At 37.9% G+C, this 19,548-nt stretch overlaps 1 protein-coding gene across 14 annotated transcripts in view; it reads right to left on the reverse strand.

Moving 5' to 3' along the window:
• The window catches only part of TMEM144 (transmembrane protein 144), a 63,596-nt gene that overhangs the window by 43,717 nt on the left and 331 nt on the right, over positions 1-19,548 (reverse strand). For 3 of the 14 annotated variants that reach the window (XR_009259227.1, XM_058721053.1, XM_058721046.1), the window contains exons 2-8: positions 11,285-11,342; positions 9,437-9,587; positions 8,977-9,118; positions 8,621-8,754; positions 4,810-4,981; positions 2,319-2,441; positions 243-342 (exon numbers count right to left, since the gene is read on the reverse strand). Coding sequence is in view for 13 of the 14 variants with exons in the window: in XM_058721053.1 (XP_058577036.1) it covers positions 243-342; positions 2,319-2,441; positions 4,810-4,918 (332 nt within the window). In the remaining variant the exon portion in view is untranslated. Of the gene's footprint in view, positions 1-242; positions 343-2,318; positions 2,442-3,303; positions 3,535-4,809; positions 4,982-8,620; positions 8,755-8,976; positions 9,119-9,436; positions 9,588-11,284; positions 11,343-19,548 lie in introns of those variants that run through there. The other 11 variants (XM_058721051.1, XM_058721054.1, XM_058721055.1 and 8 more) reach the window with 9 other exon arrangements.

Genomic DNA, 19,548 nt, shown 5'->3' on the forward strand with positions numbered 1-19,548 from the left:
TTCCCTTCCTCTCTTCCTTTTTCTGTTCTAAGGAGATAATTCTTTACTATATCTTAACCAATATCTAGACCAGATATTAGAACTTAGAGCAAAGAATAATTATAAGTAGCATATTTTATGTGTATGGCTTACCAGCTATAATCTCTGTGAGGTTAAGAACCATTATTCCTCTCAGCTAGCCCAATCCCTACGACTTGTCTTACATGAGTGTAGAGAATCTTACAGAAATTGTTTTCTGTTACCTTGAGCTTGCCCAGCCAGTTAAGGCATTAAAAGATCCCCAGATTAATATTCCAAGGCCTAAACCAATGGTTTTGATAATTGGGACAACAGCAATATTCCCTGTAGATGTAACATACAGAAAAAAATATGTTATTTCTAATAGAAAAAAATACATTTACAAATTGAATTAGTTTTTAACTTCAACTGAAGCTTATGAGATTTTGACAAATTTAGTAAAGTACAATTCCTTACTTTTTAAATAAAATAACTACATTTTTGGCATTAAACTCATGGTTATGATTGCTAAAAGAAATAAACATAAGACAAAATCTTACAAAGAAAAATATCAAATTAGCTCTTTGCCTAGTAGCATCAATGCTTTTTATCCTTAACATAGGTCTCTATTCTGTAACTTTTTGCAGAAGCTATCAATGATAAAATTAGTGTCAACAGTAAAATTAGTCTTAGACTTGAACCAGGGCCACCACTGGTAGAAGTTTCTGGCCCAATATGGCCCCAGACTTTGTTCTTCCATGCTCACTGACTTGTCTTTTGGAATCCTGCATTCATTGCTTTGTGCTCTGGAAGGTCACTCAAGGCCAAATGCATGATTGTTTTTTGTTTTTTGTTTTTTTTTTTTTTTTTACAATTCTTAACCTTTCAGCAGTCTGGCTTCAGTCCTGCAATCGCCTTTTAAAAGGTTTCCTCTCGTAGCTTCCAAGATGCCTTCATTTCCTGATTCCCTCCTCTCTCTCTTTAGCTCTTTCACTGTTTGCTCTCTCTCGGCATATTTTCTGGATTTAGATGCCCCTTAAGTATTTTCCCCTGAACACACTCTTCTTCTTGCTATATTCTTCTTTGGGTACTTGACCTAATTTCAGGATTTCAGCTGTCAGTTAGAGACACATAGTCCCAGTGGTATTGTTCTAGCCTGGACTTTCTCCAGAGTTTTAGTGCTATGCTCCCACCACTATGAGAGGCCTCCAACCAGAAGTCCTCCACTGTGGGAATGTCAGGAACTTCAGAATCAAAAGGTCCTAAGCTGAACTGTCCTTTTTCTTTTTGGACACATACCTCTCTGTATTTTCAGCACTAATGTCAATGGTACCACCACCCTCCTCCTCACCTATAATAAAATCCCTACATCATCACTCGTTGCTCCCTTTCCTCAACTCCCCATATCCATTCAGTTACTATGACCTATTTCATCCACATCTGCAACATTTCTCAAATTATAGTCCTCTCCACTGAATCCCAAAGGAAACTGCTGGGTGATTATAAATACTATAGTTGTGATAAAGATCTGGAGGATAGATGGATGCTTTCTCTCTTGCCCTCTCCCTATTAAACGTAATAAACATGATCATGTGAATGGAAATTTAAAAGTGAACTCTTTTGTCCTCCAACTCATGAACTTCACTAAATCATTTAATTCTGCAGAGACTCAAAATAAGTGGGTACCCAATACATTGTTAACATTTTAGAATTTACTTGCTTTTAATCAAATTAACCCCTGAAGAGCCTTGATACTTTGAATTCGTTTTGCAGATGGAATAGAAATCTCCTGGGATGTATTTATATTAATGGAAGAAAACCATCCTGACTGTCCAAGCAAAGGTACACATTCTTATATAGTTTCAGGAATTGATAAAGCAACAGAAGGAATATTTTTGCTTTTATTTTTTTGCCAGTACTTTTGAAATGATAATGTGTGCCTGTTTGCCTACATTTAAGGACAAATCTTAAAAATATATATTAGTAGAGGCTACTATTAAAAATATTTTCTGATAAACATAGAGAAAAAAAGGCTGGAGCACTTAAACTAATATATGAGTTATGCTTGAATAGATAGGGAACAACTGAAATATGTTTGCTATAATTGTCTACCAAGAACTAAGAAAGAAATCATTAAGAGGAAAAAAGAAATGCACCCAAAATATTTATGCAGCATCTGAATGAAAGAAACAAAACTAATTTCTAGTATCTATGACTAAGGATTGCTCAGAATTGCTGTTGATGCTATTTTCTCTTACTATGAATCAGAGTCATTTTGATCGGTATTAAATGATTAAAGAATAAATTATATCATACATTACCTGTTGCCCAAATGCAGCCCCCAACCATTGCAAAAGGCCAAAATTTAGGGCAATGTAGTATCAGATTGACCACCAGGGCAATCATCCATATGGCAGCACAAAGTACCCACTGGAGAAACATTCCTGGAAATAAGAGAAATTGGTTTCTGTTGTTCAAACTGATTCGAATAAATTTAATGGTTGGAAATATCAAAGAGATATGATTATAGGAATAGCTGCAACTTATCGAATGCCTGTACATGGGTACTTCGCACATTGAACTTTTACAACTGCTAAGCATCATAATTAACCCTAGTTTGAAGATGGAGAAGATGAATGTGAGATGAAGCAACTTGGTTAAACAGCTAATGGTTTGTAGACCTTGAACTTAAACCTAGGCTGTTGACTCTGAAGCTTACCAAATACGGTGCATTCCTGCCTAAGATTCTTTTGTTTGTTTGTTTGACCTGTTAGATACATCAAGAATTTTCTACCAAAGAGTATCGGCAAGACCAAGTCTATGTACGTTTATTCAGATGCTGCAATTATTGCCACCTCTCACCAAAACACAGCATTAAGAATTACAGAATAGCATAACAGTAATTTAAACCTTCAGGGATCATTTGTGCCACCCTTGGGATAAAAATAAAGCCATGTATGGCCACACATAGACCTCCTACAGTTAGCGTTGAATGCCTGTGATGAGCCAGACATTACAAACCTGAGAATAAGCGTTCTGGGTCAGGGAATTCTCTTTCTGGGCTCTGGGTTGCCATTTGCTGCCAGTTATCCGAAGATGACATGGAGATATGAGGCATATCTCTACCTGACGCCTCTGTACCATCAAGCGTTTAGGGATTAAAAGGTTAAAGAAAAAGTCTACACTGGAAGAAAGACGAGGGCAGTTATAACTCAGTGTAGCTCCTCTGACTCTAACTGGGGAAGATTTTTGCCTATTTCCATTCAATTTCATGTTGGGGGAGAGAAAAAAAAAATGGCTGTTAACCTCTAAGACAAAAAAGGAAGATCGCAGAGATGAGAGGGAACTTCATTTGACAAGTTCTTCATTTCACAAATGAGAAATTGAGAACAAAAGAACTGATGAGACTTGCCCAGGATCACACAGTTGTTGAGAGACACCTAAAAGCCAGTTCCTCTACCCCTTCAAATATATTTTGTTCTTCTTTTAGTAGTTTCCATTTCCATCCTAACTCCAAAGAAAAAGAGAAGAAAGGCTCTGGAAGAAAAAAGATTTGTAATTCTATTGTTTAATTAAGTAACAAGGTCTAAGGAACTGAGGGGATAACACAACTGCTTCCCACCAGGCGTTCAGTGTAACATCTCCAGTTCTTTCTCCTGGCTACAATACGGGGCATCTGGCAAATATGGGGCATCTGGGTGGCTCTGTCAGTTAAGCCACCGACTTTGGCTCAGGTCATGACCTCATTGTTCGGTTGGTAGGCTTGAGCCCCACGGAGGGCTCTGTGCTGACAGCTTGGAGCCTAGAGCCTGCTTCAGATTCTGTCTCCCTCTCGCTCTCTGCCCCTCCCCCACTTGTGCTCTCTCATTCTCAAAAATAAGTAACCAAATATTAAACAAATAATAAAGGCAAGTAGATTTTTAAAAAAGGAAAAAAAAAAAACCCTCTTGCTTCTCCTTCCCTGAAGTTCACATTACTGTCAAGTCGACTGTAGTGTGCCATGTCTAGAAACACTGAACTATGCAAAGTCATATAATAAACACTACAGAGTTTTTATGGGGAAAAGGGTACAAAACTCAAGTTTCATCAACGCATATGAAAAGCAAAGACAAGAACCTAATAAAAATGGTAGTACAGTTTTACACTGGCTAAGTGGTGAAGAAATTCACAAGTATTACAATAAACGTGGCACTTTAACTTGAAAAAGACTTGAGGTTTGCTTATAGAAGTGGGCATTGCAAGTGTGGCAGCTTGTGAGCTTTTGTGAAGTTGGTGGATGGGGGGTCCTAACACCAGACGTGAATGGGTGTGGTGCCGATGGAGCTGAGGGATTGTGAGGAGTGCGTGGGCAAGTGCGTCTTGCGCCTTACCGTGCATCTTTATTCCTCTGGGTGCAGTTTTCTGTGTTCACCTAGTGTTGTAGCAGAGTCGAAATCATACCTAAGCACAAAATTCATTTCGTGCTCAAACTGTTCTCTATCATATGAAGCTTGTTTGAAATTCGTGTTTTCGAAACAAGTGTATGTTAGTAGCACTAACTTCCTTTTTTTGTAAACATAAGAGATACGGCTAAAAAGCCTTCCTGATGGTCTCTCTCCTAGCTTTACCGTGACACACAATCTTAAGATTATCCTATACTGACTAAATCTCAGATCAACTGGCATGAGCATTATCAAATAATGTATCTTAAGCTCTATTCATTCGGCACCAGGTACAAGAAAATTGGTAGCCATCATTAAAACAAAAGACCGAAAAAGAGAACTTCACGTTTGAAAAGAATATAAAGTTAGCGTATTAAGGAAAACTAATTACCATCACCAGTATCATATTTTTTGAGTGGTACAAAGTTTGAGCCAAACAAAAGGACAGCCACAGAAGAGGAGATGAAACCAGTGGTTAAGTCTGTTCCATTATTGCTCATGGTTCCAGTACTGCCCAAGAGTGAGCCGGTTCACTTTAGACTTGATGTACTTTTCAAGAGCTCCTGAAATAAAATAAAAATAAGACAACTAAGAAGTTGTGAATCTGTGAGCAAGTTGTGACTTATATGTGATATTTATTGAGCTTTTCCAAAGCATGCTAAGATTCCTTCCTCCAAATAAAAAGTTAGGATGTTATGAAATTATGTATTCTGTTCATACTTCATGTTCATTCATCTGTTGTTTTGTTTATTTTACCAACAAATACTTTTTGATCACTAATCTACAATTAAAAAAACTTTGGGCGTGCCTGAGCGGCTCTCGGTAGGTTAAGCGTCTGAATCCTGATTTCAGATCAGTGATGATCTCACGGTTGTGAGATCGAGCCCTAAGTCGGCCTCTGAGATGGGTATGGAGCCTGCTTAAGATTCTCTCTCTCTCCTTCTGCCCCTTCCCTGTTCACGTTCTCTCTCTCTCTCTCTCTCTCTCAAAAACAAAACCCAGGGGCGCCTGGGTACCTCGGTCGGTTGAGCGGCCGACTTCGGCTCAGATCATGATTTCGCTGTCCGCGAGTTCGAGCCCCGCGTCGGGCTCTGTGCTAATAGCTCAGAGCCTGGAGCCTGTTTCCGATTCTGTGTCTCCCTCTCTCTGACCCTCCCCCGTTCATGCTCTGTCTCTCTCTCTGTCTCAAAAATAAATAAACGTTAACAAAAATTAAAAAAAAAAACCCAAAAGAAAAACTTTTTTTCAGAGCTCAAAAACCTTATTTCTTCCAAAATCTGGAGACTATTCTTATTATATTATAAAAAAATTTCTCTTGTGTAGGCTGACTAGTAAAATGAAAAGATTTGTGGGCCAGGGCTCAGTTTACTTCAGTTAGTTGTGTGACAATCAAATGAAAGAGCACATGTGAAGACTTTCAGAACTCTCAGTGCCTCAAAAGCAAATTGGAGCCTGAGGACACATTTAGGTTCTATTGCTGCTACACACTCAGGATCACCTAGAGGCAAAGACACTTATCAGTAGTGCCCTCATTGTCTGTATTTGTTTAAGCGATTCATGAAACTTTGTATCTTTCTGACTTAAAAAAAAAAAAAATGAACAGATAGAAGAATCCTTGAAAGATCTCTTCAAGAATTTCTTAAGTCTCTTCAAGATTTCCATCCTTGAAGAATCCCTTCAGGAATCTCCTACAGTATAAGATCAACAGTGGTATGATGCAAAATAGCTTCACCTGGTCGGCAGAACTATGTGAGGCAGCTATTTGGCTACCTGTGAAAACTGGTGGCCACTAGCCACATATAGATAGCTAAATTTTCATTAAAAGGAAGCAAAGAACATTCAGTTCCTTAGCCAAGCTAACTAAATTATCAAGTGCTTGATAGCCACAGATAGCCAGTAGTTACCATTCTGGGCAAGGCAGATTATAGAACATTTCCACCATTGCAGAAAGTTCTATTGGACTGCACTGCTAAACTTATTAAAAAGTTCTGGTTCCCTTGGGGTGCCTGGGTAGCTCAGTCGGTTAAGTGTCCAACTTCGGCTCAGGTCACGATCTCATGGTCCGTGAGTTCGAGCCCCGAGTCGGGCTCTGGGCTGATGGCTCAGAGCCTGGAGGCTGCTTCCGATTCTGTGTCTCCCTCTCTCTCTGCCCCTCCTCCATGCATGCTCTGTCTCTCTCTGTCTCAAAAATAAATAAACGTTAAAAAAAAATTAAAAAAAAAAAAGTTCTGGTTCCCTATGATGAAAAGGACCAAAGCCACAAATATCCAAGAATCAGATATTTTTCATAACATTTGGAAAAGGCTATTGAACGTAATTCACCCTTTTAGTTGTTGAGGTTATGTGAGAAAAAAATAACACAAAAAAGTCATTTTATCACAGGAGGTAATCAGTCTTTCCACAATACCATTTTGAAATCACATTTTGCACCTTGACGTTTTGGTTCACCTCACCTCTTTAAGCCCTTTGGAATAGAATTTAAGATAATCCAGCCTTTCTTTTCCTCCAAACTTAATGCTGTGATGACTTCTTGTGGATATGTATGGAATAAAGTATATCTGAAATCGACCTTCCTTGTTATTTTTTTATAGTGATAATATTTACTTTAAAGGTGTTTCATTTTTCCATCTATTGTTCCTTATGTGTTCTTGCAGAGAATATTTAAAAAAACCCTACCAACAATATATATATATATATATTCTTTGGCATCATTACGGATAATTTCACTGAAAACAGGGATAGCTTCAAAACTGCTCAATGAATCTTAGCAAGAAAAACATCTATTTGAAATTGTATGTGCTTTCTTAAAACAAACCCAAACAAATGCTGGTAAGACAATCTCTCCCATGGGGATGTAGTTGAGGAAGAGATGTTGAGACATACAGAAACACGGACATAGTAACACTACTTCAATAAAAATAATAGTCTTACTGTGAAGCACAAAGAAAGTTTTGGCCCTGCAATGGCTTACACGGGCTATTGTTCAAGAGTCAAGCAGGTGGATTGCTGCTAAGATGTTAGCACAGTAATAGGTCAGAGGAACTGGATATCAGGGGGCTGAGGAGACACATGGTTTGGTGTTATCTAAGAAATTAGTTTTTTTCCCCCCATTTAAATTGAAACAAAAACAAAACAAAACCTTTACAAGCACACTGATAAGAAAATGCCTAACTTTCAAAAGTGGAAAATTATTTCAGTGAAAAGATGCCTTTATGAAAGCCTATAGACAGCCCTAAACCTCTTATGTTTCACTCCAGTTGAAATAATTTGAGGAGCTAATCAGAGTGCATGAACTGCATTTTGAGTGCTGAACGAACATTATCAATGTTAATTTACTTAAAGTTATTACCTGCTGATAAATGAAATTTATTGCATACAGCTCTGGTATGTTTCAGAAAGCAAGTGATCTAATTTCAAAGAGGATTGGCAATATGCACTATCTTTATCTAAATCAATGAAATTTATGTGAAAAGGTAAAGCCACATCACGTTTAGCACATTATTCCCAATTCTTTTTAATGTGGACATGTTGAGTTAACAAGTCTCAAGCCACTTTTATTTTTTTTTATTTTATTTTTTTTAAATTTTTTTTCAACGTTTTTTATTTATTTTTGGGACAGAGAGAGACAGAGCATGAACGGGGGAGGGGCAGAGAGAGAGGGAGACACAGAATCGGAAACAGGCTCCAGCCTCCGAGCCATCAGCCCAGAGCTTGACGCGGGGCTCGAACTCACAGACCGCGAGATCGTGACCTGGCTGAAGTCGGATGCTTAACCGACTGTGCCACCCAGCGCCCCTCAAGCCACTTTTAAACAAAAGTAGTTTTTAAATGTTTATTTTTCAGGTGTCCTCTGATATTTTATTAAACTACATTCATTCATTTGTATTTTTAGTACCTTTGTTTCATTTATTAGTGAATACTTTTTTTTTTTCTGTTCATTTCGCTTGTCAATTTAAACTTCTATTGTTAGTATTTGGCACGTTCTGATCAATGATTCTTCAACCAAGAGTTCAGTTTTAGTTTCATGTTAATTTCCTCAACGCCCCTGGCAAGCTCTGCCGGCATCGTGGCTAACATTCGCAGCGCCGGAAAGGACATATTCAGAGATCTGATCTTTTCTTTTGAATCATCAGCGCATTCTGAAAAACCACGAGACACTCCACTGCAAAGCTACTGGGTTTCCTTTGATTGGGTGTACTCACTGCGCTCAGGGCTGACGCTGAAACTCCCTCCAGCACAGCCCCCGCTGAAGCCTCCACCGCGCGGCTGCGCCTGCCTGCTCTCTCTGCTGCCAGCGCGGCCAGCCTTTACTTCCTGCTGGGACAGTTACCTGTGGCTGGGCGGGAGAAGGGAGGGTTCTAGCACCTATGACTCAGAAGTCTGTTGCCTCGGCTCGACCTGACTGCCCGGCCAGCCACTACTTCCTGTGGGGACAATTACAGACAGACCGACGAGTGGAGGAGGAAGCGCTCTAATAAAAGAGACCCGGAGGCAGCCGAGGGCAGCAGGTTAGGAAACACCTTCCTCCAGCACCGGAGTGCAAGGTCTTGTGACTCACGTGGCTCCGAGAAGGCGTCCTCAGACCATCTGTCAATCAACCAGCAAACTAGAAAGACTTTTGTGTATTTTAGGAGGTGATTGCTCAGGGAGCTCTTTGTGTGTCACCCTTTAAATGTCACGGGGCTTGGTAGTATCTTGTACTGTTCATGGATGAAACAAAAGGCCAAGGAATTTCACACAATCGTAAAAGGCTATGTGAAAACTGAATTTGCTTTCACTATCAAGAAATTCATCTCAACCACTAAGGTCACTAACATCTCGTGACATCACAAGATATCACTTGTAATCAGTATAATCAGTAATCCTTTGTAAATGCACCCAGACCATTTATCTGTATATTTATCTAATAGGTACTGAGTACCTTGTGAGAATGTATGTTCTGTATCTCTTAAACTTGAACGTGTGTTACAATCACTGAGGAGGTTTTCTGTTTTATTTAGTTTTTAGAATACTAATACCTGGACCCCATGGCCGACCAGCTGAAATAGAATCTCTGGGGATGTGGATTAAGGATCATTTTCTCCTCCAGGTGATCCTGTTGTGAAGCTAGCCTCGAGAATCATATTCTAGATCAATAGTTGTCAAATTTTTATTGCTGGTAACAACTACCTGGAGAATGAGTTAAAATACAGATTCCTGACATCTCGATTTAGATTTTGGGAAAGATTTCTCTAGTCCTCCACCATCTGATATGTAGCCATTAATTGCATATGGCTATTCTAATTTAAATTAAAAATTCAGTAGTTCACTTGGACACTTCTTAAGTGTTCAGTAGCCACATGTGCAGATTATAGAACATTTCTATCATTGCAGAAAGTTCTGTTGGACAGCACTGTTCTAGACTCAAGAGCCCTGGGAGTGCAGCAGTGGCCTAGGGAGACTCTTTCCTTCATGTAGATTCCAGAATAGCAAGTGACACAGATATGAACAAATAAGTTCAGAAAACGGAAAGGGGAAGTGCTGGGTTCTGTCCCAGTTGAAGAGATCAAGGAAGTCCTCTCTGAGGAAGTGACATTTAACTGAGACAATTCAGTGGTTGGTAATGATTGCAGAGTTACAAGTGGGAGAAAGCATAAGGCCTGCCCAAGGAGGCCTTATCCTGGAAGGAAATTCTGCTTTAACATTATTCACTTTTATAAGTGATAGTGTAAGAAGCACATGGGAAGGAAAAGCATCATGTCACTGAAAGAATTAAGAAAGCTAAGGCTTCTTACCTAAGGGAAAGGATTAATTTAGCGGTTCAGAAAATTTTTGAGGAAATGAGTTCCCCTTTCCTCACAAACGCTCTCCCCCACAAAATATAGGGCCGAAAGCCAACCTAGAATTGTTTCACTTCATGATTGCAAGAGACCTCAATGATCATGTGCTTTATCCTTGCTTCGGATTTGCATTGAGAAACTGAGACTCACATTGTTGTGAATTCCCTAAAATCCTTTTTTTAAATTTTTTCATTGTTTATTATTTTTGAGAGAGAGAGACAGAGAGCAAGCAGGGAAGGGGCAGAGAGAGAGAGAGAGAGACAGACAGAATCAGAAGCAGGCTCCAGGCTCTGAGCTCTCAGGACAGAGCCTGATGCGGGGCTTGAACTCACAGACCCCGAGATCATGACCTGAGCTGTAGTCGGCTGCCCAACCAACTGAGCCACCCAAGCACCCCCGAATTCCCTAAAATCTTAAAGTGAGTTGGGGGCTGAGTCAGGCCTGAGGACATTTGTTACAGGATGTTCCCAGGGCCAGTGCTTTTCACATCATGCCACAGATCCAACCCAAACATGGATGATCCTCTATTTAAACTCAAATTTTCCTTTGAGGTTGTTTCTTATGCACTAATGTCTAAACATAAAGGTCTGTGTTGAGGAGCACTAGGAAGTCCAGGTTAGCTTCATCTACTAGCTATTTACCTCTGGAAAATTCACTTAATCTCTCTAAACCTGTTTCCTTTTATATATTATTACTAACATAACGAGATCTGTGTACCTCATCCTTTTATGTGGTCAAAGATAAAATGCATAAAAAATACTATTAGGACTTCTGGTTTCTGCCATGGCATTTAAAGATCTTGGGCGTTATCACTTCTGTCATCAGGACAAGAAGAAGGCTAAGCACACTGAAAATCAAGAACTCTTCTTAGATCTACCAGATCATTGAGATCACAAGGTAAATCACCTCCCTGAAAAAACGGTAGAGGTAGGTGAATGCAGAGAATTGCACCTTATGAGCCGCTAGAGCCAGTAATAGGTAAGGGCTCTTCAACAGTAATGGTGAGGACCCAGGGTCAGGGGAGCACGCACACTGTAATGAGTTTACCTTCAGGAGTCCTGCCAGGTTCTCTCCACGAGGATCAGAGAAAAATTCCCTCTTGATTCTGGCAAGGGGAGGGAAAAAGGAACCGTTATGAAACACGCCCAGAGCCTTCTGCTCTCTGAAATAAAAACTAGCCTTCTAGGTAAGCTTCTTTATCAGAACTTTACCTGACTTGGAAGAGGAGCAATTGGGTGGTTTAAGCCCCTTTTAGTCTTCCTGTGTCTCATTGGGGGAGAAAGAAAAAAGGGTCCAGGGATTCCGGCTCACTAAAATTAAGGAGTACATAAGATTAGAGTGCTTCCACTCCCCAATATCTTATCACCATGTTAAAATTGTTCCGGTTCAGTAACAGTGGATTACAAGTGAGAGAGCTGGAAGACACAGACACTGTTTAAGAAGGAGTTTCTGGGGCGCCTGGGTGGCTCGGTTAAGCATTGGACTTCTGCTCAGGTCATGATCTCGTGGTTCCTGAGTTCGAGCCCTGCGTTGGGCTCTGCGCTGACAGCTCAGAGCCTGGAGCCTGCTTTGGATTCTGTGTCTCCCTCTCTTTCTGCCCCTCCCCCACTCACACTCTGTCTGTCTCTCTCTCTCTCTTAAAAATAATAAACATTAAAAAAAAAGAAAAAAAATCGGGAGTTTCTAAGAAAACATGAAGGCAAAAGAAGAGACAGAGGAAGGACATTAGGGGAAATTGAAACCCATGACAACTACAGCTGTAGCAAATATTAAACACAGCCTAACACCTGGTTATGTAAAAAGAAAACCTCACACGAAAGGCCTGTTTACAATAGTGTCTATTATTTGATACATCATATCTAGCTTATAAAAAAATTGCAAGAAACAGTAAAAGGCAAGAAAAAAACACAGACTAAAGAGATAAAGCAAACCTGAGGACGAGACTCAGATACGGTAGACATTTTGGAATTTTCAGACTTCAGATTTAAAATACCTATTATTAGTATACTAAGAGCTCTACTGGAAAAAGTTAATATACAAGAAAAGATGTGTAATATGAGAGATGAAAGCTTTATGAATCAAAAGAAAATGCTAGAAAACAGACACACTGCAACTGAACCAAAGAATGCTTTTTTACAGCTGAGAACGTCAGTGAGCTTAAAGGTATATCAGCAGAAAGTTTGTAAACTTAAATGTAAAGAGAACATAGCATTAAAATAAAACACAACAGAATATCCAAAAACTACGGGAAAATTACAAAAATGTGTCAAATATGGGTAATGAGAGTACCCATAGTAAAAAGAGAAAGGAACAGAAGTATTTGAAGTAATATTGGCTGAGAATTTTCCAAAATTAATGATATATGATACCAAGTCACAGATCCAAGAAACTCAAACACCAACTAGGATAAAAGCAGAAAATATCTGCATGTAGGCATGTCACATTCAAATTAAAAAAAAAAAAATCAGGCAAAGAAAAAAGAGAAGGAAAAGAATATAGTTCAGAAACTTGGATTCAGATAAAGAAAGGAAGGACATTAGGAAAGAAATGAAGACAAAATAAGACCTTTTATTTTTCATTCTTAATTGATCTAATAACTACAAAACAATAAGAGCAACAGTGTATTAGGTGGTTACAGATTATGGTTATAGCTTATATGGTCATATAGATTATAGCACAAGTGAAACGAATGACAGCGATTTCAGAAGTGACAGGAGGGAAGAATTAGGAATAGTCTATCTCATAAAGTACTTACACTATCTGTGAAGAGGTAAGGTGTTATTTGAAAGTGAATTTAGATAGGTAGTAAATGTATACTGCAAGATCTAAGGCAATTCCTAAAAAACTTGTAAAAAGAAGTATAGTTGATATGCCAAGAGAGAAGAAAAAGTGGAATCATATAAAATGCTTAAACGAAACCAGAGAAAGTAGAAAAAAAAGGGGGGAGGGGGAGAAGACAAAGGAAACAAAGAACAGGTCAACAAATAGAAAATAGTGTAGGGTAGGTATTATTCCACCTTAAATGTGAATAGTCTGAATACAACAATTAAAAGATAGAGCAAATAAAAACAGAACCCAACTACATGATGTTTACCGGAAACCCATTTTAATTATAAAGACACAGATTATATGGGGTGGAGAAAGCTATACCATGCTAACACTAATCAAAATGAAGCTGGAATAGGTATTTTAATTTCAGATAAAGAAGACTTCAGAACAAGGAAGTTATCAGGGACAAAAAGAGGCATGACATAATGATAAAGGGGTTAACTCTCCAGGAAGACATGACATTCTTATGTATGCACATCACAGCAGAGTATTAGAATATGTGAGGCAAAAACAGTTAAAATTGCAAGAAGAAATTGACACAAATTCACTGCTCTAGTTGGAGTCTTCAACACCCCTCCATAGTAATTGACAGACCAAGCAGGAAAAAAAAAAAAAAAAAAAAAAAAATCAGTAAAGATATAGTTGAACTGAATAGCAGTATCATCTTCTGTATCTAATTGACAGTTATATAATATTTCATCCAACCACAATAGACTACACATTCTCCTGAAGCTCACATAGAGCACGGACTAAGAGAGACTACATTCTGGACTATTTAATATATCTTAACGAATTTAAAGGAATAAATATCACAGAAAGTATGCTCTCAGACCACACTGAAGTTATACTAGGAATAAATAATGGAAAGAGAGCTGGAAAATCCCAAAATATTGGAATATAAAAAACACATATAAATAAGTCATGAATCGAAGAAGAGCTCTCAAAATAAAATATACTTCAAACTAAATGAAAGTGAAAATATTATGTATGAACTGTATGACATGCAGTGAAATCAGTGCTTAGAGGGATAGAATTCATATATTAAAGAAGAAAGCTTTGAAATTAATAATCTAAGTGTATGTAGTAGGAAACCAGAAACAGAAAAACAAATCCAAAGTAAGGAAAAGAAAAAAAAAAAGCTAGAGTATAAATCAATAAAATTGAAAAACAGAAATCAATAAAGAGAATCTATGAGACAAAAAGCTGGTTATGTGAAAAGAGAAATAAAATTAAGAAATCTCTAGCCAGGCTAATTAAAAAAAGGAAAAAGAAGACACAAATAACTATTAATAGAAATGAAAAAGATGTCATCACTACTGATATTCTGGATGCTAAAAGATAAGGAATATTAAGAACAACTTTATACCCACATATTTGATAACCTAGATGAAACAGACCAATTGCTTGAAAGACACGATCTGCCAAAACTCACTCAAAGAGAAATAGATAATCTGAATAAGCCTTTATCTATTAAAGAAATTGTATCAATAATTAGTAGCTTTATAAACAGAAAGCATCAGTCCTAGAAAAGTGCACCAGTGAATCAAACATTTAAAGAAGAACTTATACCAATTATCTACAATGTCTTCCAGAAAACAGCAACAGAAACACCTCCTAACTTATTCTGAGACCATCATTATCTTAATACTAAAACCAGATAAGGAAGTTACAAGAAAAGAAAATAACCGACCAATATCTCTCATGAACATGGATGCAAAAATCTTCAACAAAATATTAGCAGATATAAGCCAACAACGTATAAAAAAGTATTGTATGCCATGATCAAATGGGATTTATCCCAGCTATGTAAAACTGATTGAACAATCAAAAATCAGTTTCTGTAATTTATCATATCAATAGCTTAACAAGAAAAGTCACATGATCCTATCAATAGGTACAGCAAAAACATTTGACAAAATCTAATACCCATTCATAATAAAAAAATACTCAGCAAACTAGGAATCATTTCATGACTTAGTAATGTTAAGATGTCACTTCTTCCCAAGTTGGGCTTGATTCAATGCAATCCCAATCAAAATCCTAGCAAGTTATTTTGTGAATGTTGACAGACTGATTCTAAAGTTTACATGGAAAGTCAAAACACCCAGACTCATCAACACAATACTGAAGAAGAACCAAGTTGGAGAAATGACACTACCCAACTTCAAGGCTTATTATCCAGTACTGCAATGAAGACCATGTGGTATTGGTGAAAAAATAGACACATAGATCAGTGGAATAGAAGAGATAGCCCAGAAACAGATTCAAACATATATAATCATCTGTTCTTTGGCAAAGCAGCAAAGGCAATTCAGTGGAGGAAGTATCGGTTTTTCAACAAATGGTGCTGAAAGAATTGGACATCCATGTGCAAAACAATGCTAGAGGCAGACCTTACACTTCTCACAACTGAATATGTACCATACACCGAAATGTAAAGCACAAAACTTAAAAGCTTGGAGAAGATGACATAGTACAAAATCTAGGTGAACTCTGGTTTGGTGATGAGCTTTCATAAACAACCCTAAAAGCACAATCAGTGAAATACACAATTGATGAATTGGATTTATTAAAATGGAAAAAAAATATATGCTTTCCAAGACATTATTAAAAAATGAAAAGACAACCCTCATACAGGAGAACATACTTGCAAAACACATATCTGATAATAACTTTCATCTAAAAATATTTAAAACTCTTAAAAGTCAACAACGCAAGTTGAAAAGTGGACTAACGGTCTGAACAGATCTCACGAAAGAAGATATAAAAATGGCAAATAATCGTACGAAAAGATGCTCAAAGTAATATATCATTAGTCAATTGAAAATTGAAACCGCAATTGCGAATTAAATTGAAGTTTAAAACAATGTACACCTACTAAAATAGCTAAAATCCAAAAATCTGACAATATAAACAGACAGTAAGGCTGTGAAGCAATCAGAACCCTCATTCTTTGTTGGTTAGAAATGGAAATGGTATATAGTTCCTTTCGAAGACAGTTTAGCAGTTTCTTATAAAACTAAACATAGCCTTACCATATTATCTAGCTATCATGCTTCTAGGTATTTATCCAAATGAATTAAAACTTAGGTCTACACAAATGTTTATGGCAGCTTTATTCATAATTGCTGAACACTAGAAGTGCCCAAGATGTCTCTTAATAGGTGAATGGATAGACAGACCATAGTACATCGTACGGTGGAATATTATTTCGAAATAAAGAGAAATGAACTATTAAATTACAAAAAGACATGGATGAATTTTAAATGTGTACTGCTAAGTGAAAAATGGGAAAAAGCTGCATACCGTATGATTCCAACTCTATGACATTCTGGGAAAAGCAAAGGGAGACAGTAAAAAGTCCTGTGTTTCAAAGAATTCAAGGAGAGGAGGGGATGGATGAATATGTGAAGCACAGGGATTGTAAGGGCAACAAAACTATTCTTTATGACACTCTCGTGGTGGGTATATGACATTCGACATTTGTCAGAATCCACAGAACTATGCAACCTAAAGAGTAAACCTTAATATAAGCTCTGGGCTTTAGTTCATAGTAATGTATCAATATTGGCTCATCAATTGTAATGAGGCAACGCATCATTAATATGCAAAGATGCACACTAATGAACCCGTTCATAATAGGGGAAATGTGAGAGGGGAGAGATGGGCCGTATTTGGATACTCTGTCCTATCTGCTCATTTTTTCTGTAATCTGAAACTGTTCCAAAAAAATAAAATCTACAAAAATATTATTTTGAGTTTGTGATTATTTTATAGCAGCCACACTCTTTTCCTCAGTCAGGTGAAGCATACCAACTACATTAAATTTAAAATACAGTGATATATATGTGTATACACACACACGTGCACGCTATTTATCTTTTACAACCATTCACTAAATATGAGAAATACTTCTAAAGTGAGACTTCTGTCAAGTACTATTTTATTCTTCCCTAAAGAATCAAAACCACTGTTTCCCGTGTGTAATCTCAGAACTCACGTTTATCATTTTACGACCCTTTGGGGTATGTATGGATGTAAGAGCTTTAAAAAATCTGTTATTTTCTCTGCTTCCCCTAGTTGCTAAGTGATCCTAGAGGCTCCTATAAGGTACATTTTGAGGATCTCTATAATGAGAAATTACAAATGGTGTGAAGGCGGAAAAAAACCTGCTGATTCATCAGATAATGTAATAATGTACTTTAAAAATATTTTTAATGTTTATTTATTTTTGAGAGAGAGAGAGACAGAGAGTGAGCAGGGGAGGGGCAGAGAGAGAGGGAGACACAGAATACAAAGCAGGCTCCAGGCTCTGAGCTGTCAGCACGGAGCCTGACGTGGGACTTGAAACCATATCTGCAAGGTGGTGACCCGAGCTGAAGTCGGATGCTTAACTGACTGAGTCACCCAGGCGCCCCAGTAATCATATGCTTTAGTGTTTAAAAGAGCTCTTCCTGGTTCTTTGGAAAAGATGGAATCAATTTAACACGAATAATTTTCAAGAAGAGTTTTACTGCATAATGAAACAAAAGTTTCTAAGAATAATTTGAAATTATTAGGTAATAGTAGGTAAAATCCACTATGGTACTGAGTGTTGTTGACTTAATGTTGAGATGGATATTCCTATCTTGATCCAGAGCATATTTTTCATGTTAAATATTTTATAATAAAGTTTATTGTGTTGAATAATAAAACTATTACCTTATGTTGACTTTTTAGAAAGGTTCACAAAAATTAAAGCTTTGTTCCTTAAAAAGTTCACAATTCTGTAAGTATGCTAAACCAGCGATAGTTTTAATCTCCTGAGTTTAAGAAAACACAAACACTATTTGCTTGTTTGTTTTTTATTTATATTAATTTTATAGTGTCTTTAAAGCAGTGTAGAATGAGAACATAAAATGAAATAGTTAAGAATAAAGGATAAAAAACAGGGAACTTGTGGCTTGCCTGGGTGGGTCGGTGGGTTAAGCCTCTGACTCTTGGTTTTGGCTCAGGTCATGGTCTTATGGTTGGGTTCATGGGATCCAGCCCCCATCAGGCTCAGTGCTGACAGTGCAAAGCCTGCTTGGGATCCTCTCTCTCCTTCTCTCTCTGCCTCTCCTCCACTTGTATGTATGCACTCTCTCTCTCTCTCTCTCAAAACAAATAAATAAACTTGAAAAAAAGAACAGGGAACTTAGGAAAAAATCAAGATAAAACAAAATAAAAGGTACAGATCCTAAGGACTCATATAACTACTATAATTTAATTTCAATTTTGGTCTGAGTTTCACAAAGAAAAAGGCAAACAATTGGTTAGGATAGTTTACCATTTAACTGCTATTTTTGAATTTTTTTTTAACGTTTATTTATTTTTGAGACAGAGAGAGACAGAGCATGAACGGGGGAGGGTCAGAGAGAGAGAGGGAGACACAGAATCCGAAACAGGCTCCAGGCTCTGAGCTGTCAGCACAGAGCTCGTCACGGGGCTCGAACTCATGGACCTCGAGATCACGACCTGAGCCGAAGTCCGACGCTTAACTGACTGAGTCACCCAGGCGCCCCTTAACTGCTATTTTTGTAAAACAATCATTCAGGAAAGAAAGGTACTAACAGCACATTTTAGAAGCAGCTTTATAAACTTGGAGTGGGTCACAAAAGGTCTGTGTTTGAAGCATTTTTAATGTTACTATTAATTGAATTTTCTTATATCTTTACCATTCATATGCTCATTGGATAAATCTTTATGAAGTATGTATTATAATAAATCAGGCACTGCTCTACAGATTGGAAGTAGACAAAAATCTCTGCATCAAGTAAGCTTTCACCTTAGTAAGGAGAGCCAGATAATAAGTGATATATATAGTATATTAAATAGTAATATATGGAAGGGGAAAAAAGAAAAACAAAGGAGGAAGGAAATGCAGAATGTAGTTGGGTGTGGGTGTGTGTAGGGAAGCTGCATTTTTATTATTTTTTTTTATTTATTTTTTTTAACGTTTATTTTATTTTTGAGACAGAGAGAGACAAAGCATGAACAGGGGAGGGTCAGAGAGAGGGAGATACAGAATCCGAAACAGGCTCCAGGCTCTGAGCTGTCAGCACAGAGCCCGACGCGGGGCTTGAACTCACGGACCGCGAGATCATGACCTGAGCCGAAGTCGGCTGCCCAACCGACTGAGCCACCCAGGCGCCCCAAGGGAAGCTGCATTTTTAGAAGGGTAGTCAGAAAAGGCCTCACTCAGAGAGAGACATTTGAGTAAAGGCATGAATGAGGTGGGGGAAGGGTGAGGGACTGGTGAGCACCGGCCCCGAGGCATATTTGAGGAATGGCAAAGAGGTCACTATGGCTGGGACTAAGGTGGAGAGAAGGGAGAGTGGTAGGAGATGAAGTTAGAGAGGTAATAGTGGTGAACAGGATGGAAGTCATCGAGAGGACTGGCTTTCTTTGGGGAAAATTGGGAACCGCTGAAGTATTTTGATCACAGTGGATGTATTAGTTAT

This window comes from Neofelis nebulosa, chromosome 3, assembly GCF_028018385.1.
Source record: "Neofelis nebulosa isolate mNeoNeb1 chromosome 3, mNeoNeb1.pri, whole genome shotgun sequence".
In the NCBI taxonomy this organism is placed as follows: domain Eukaryota; kingdom Metazoa; phylum Chordata; class Mammalia; order Carnivora; family Felidae; genus Neofelis; species Neofelis nebulosa.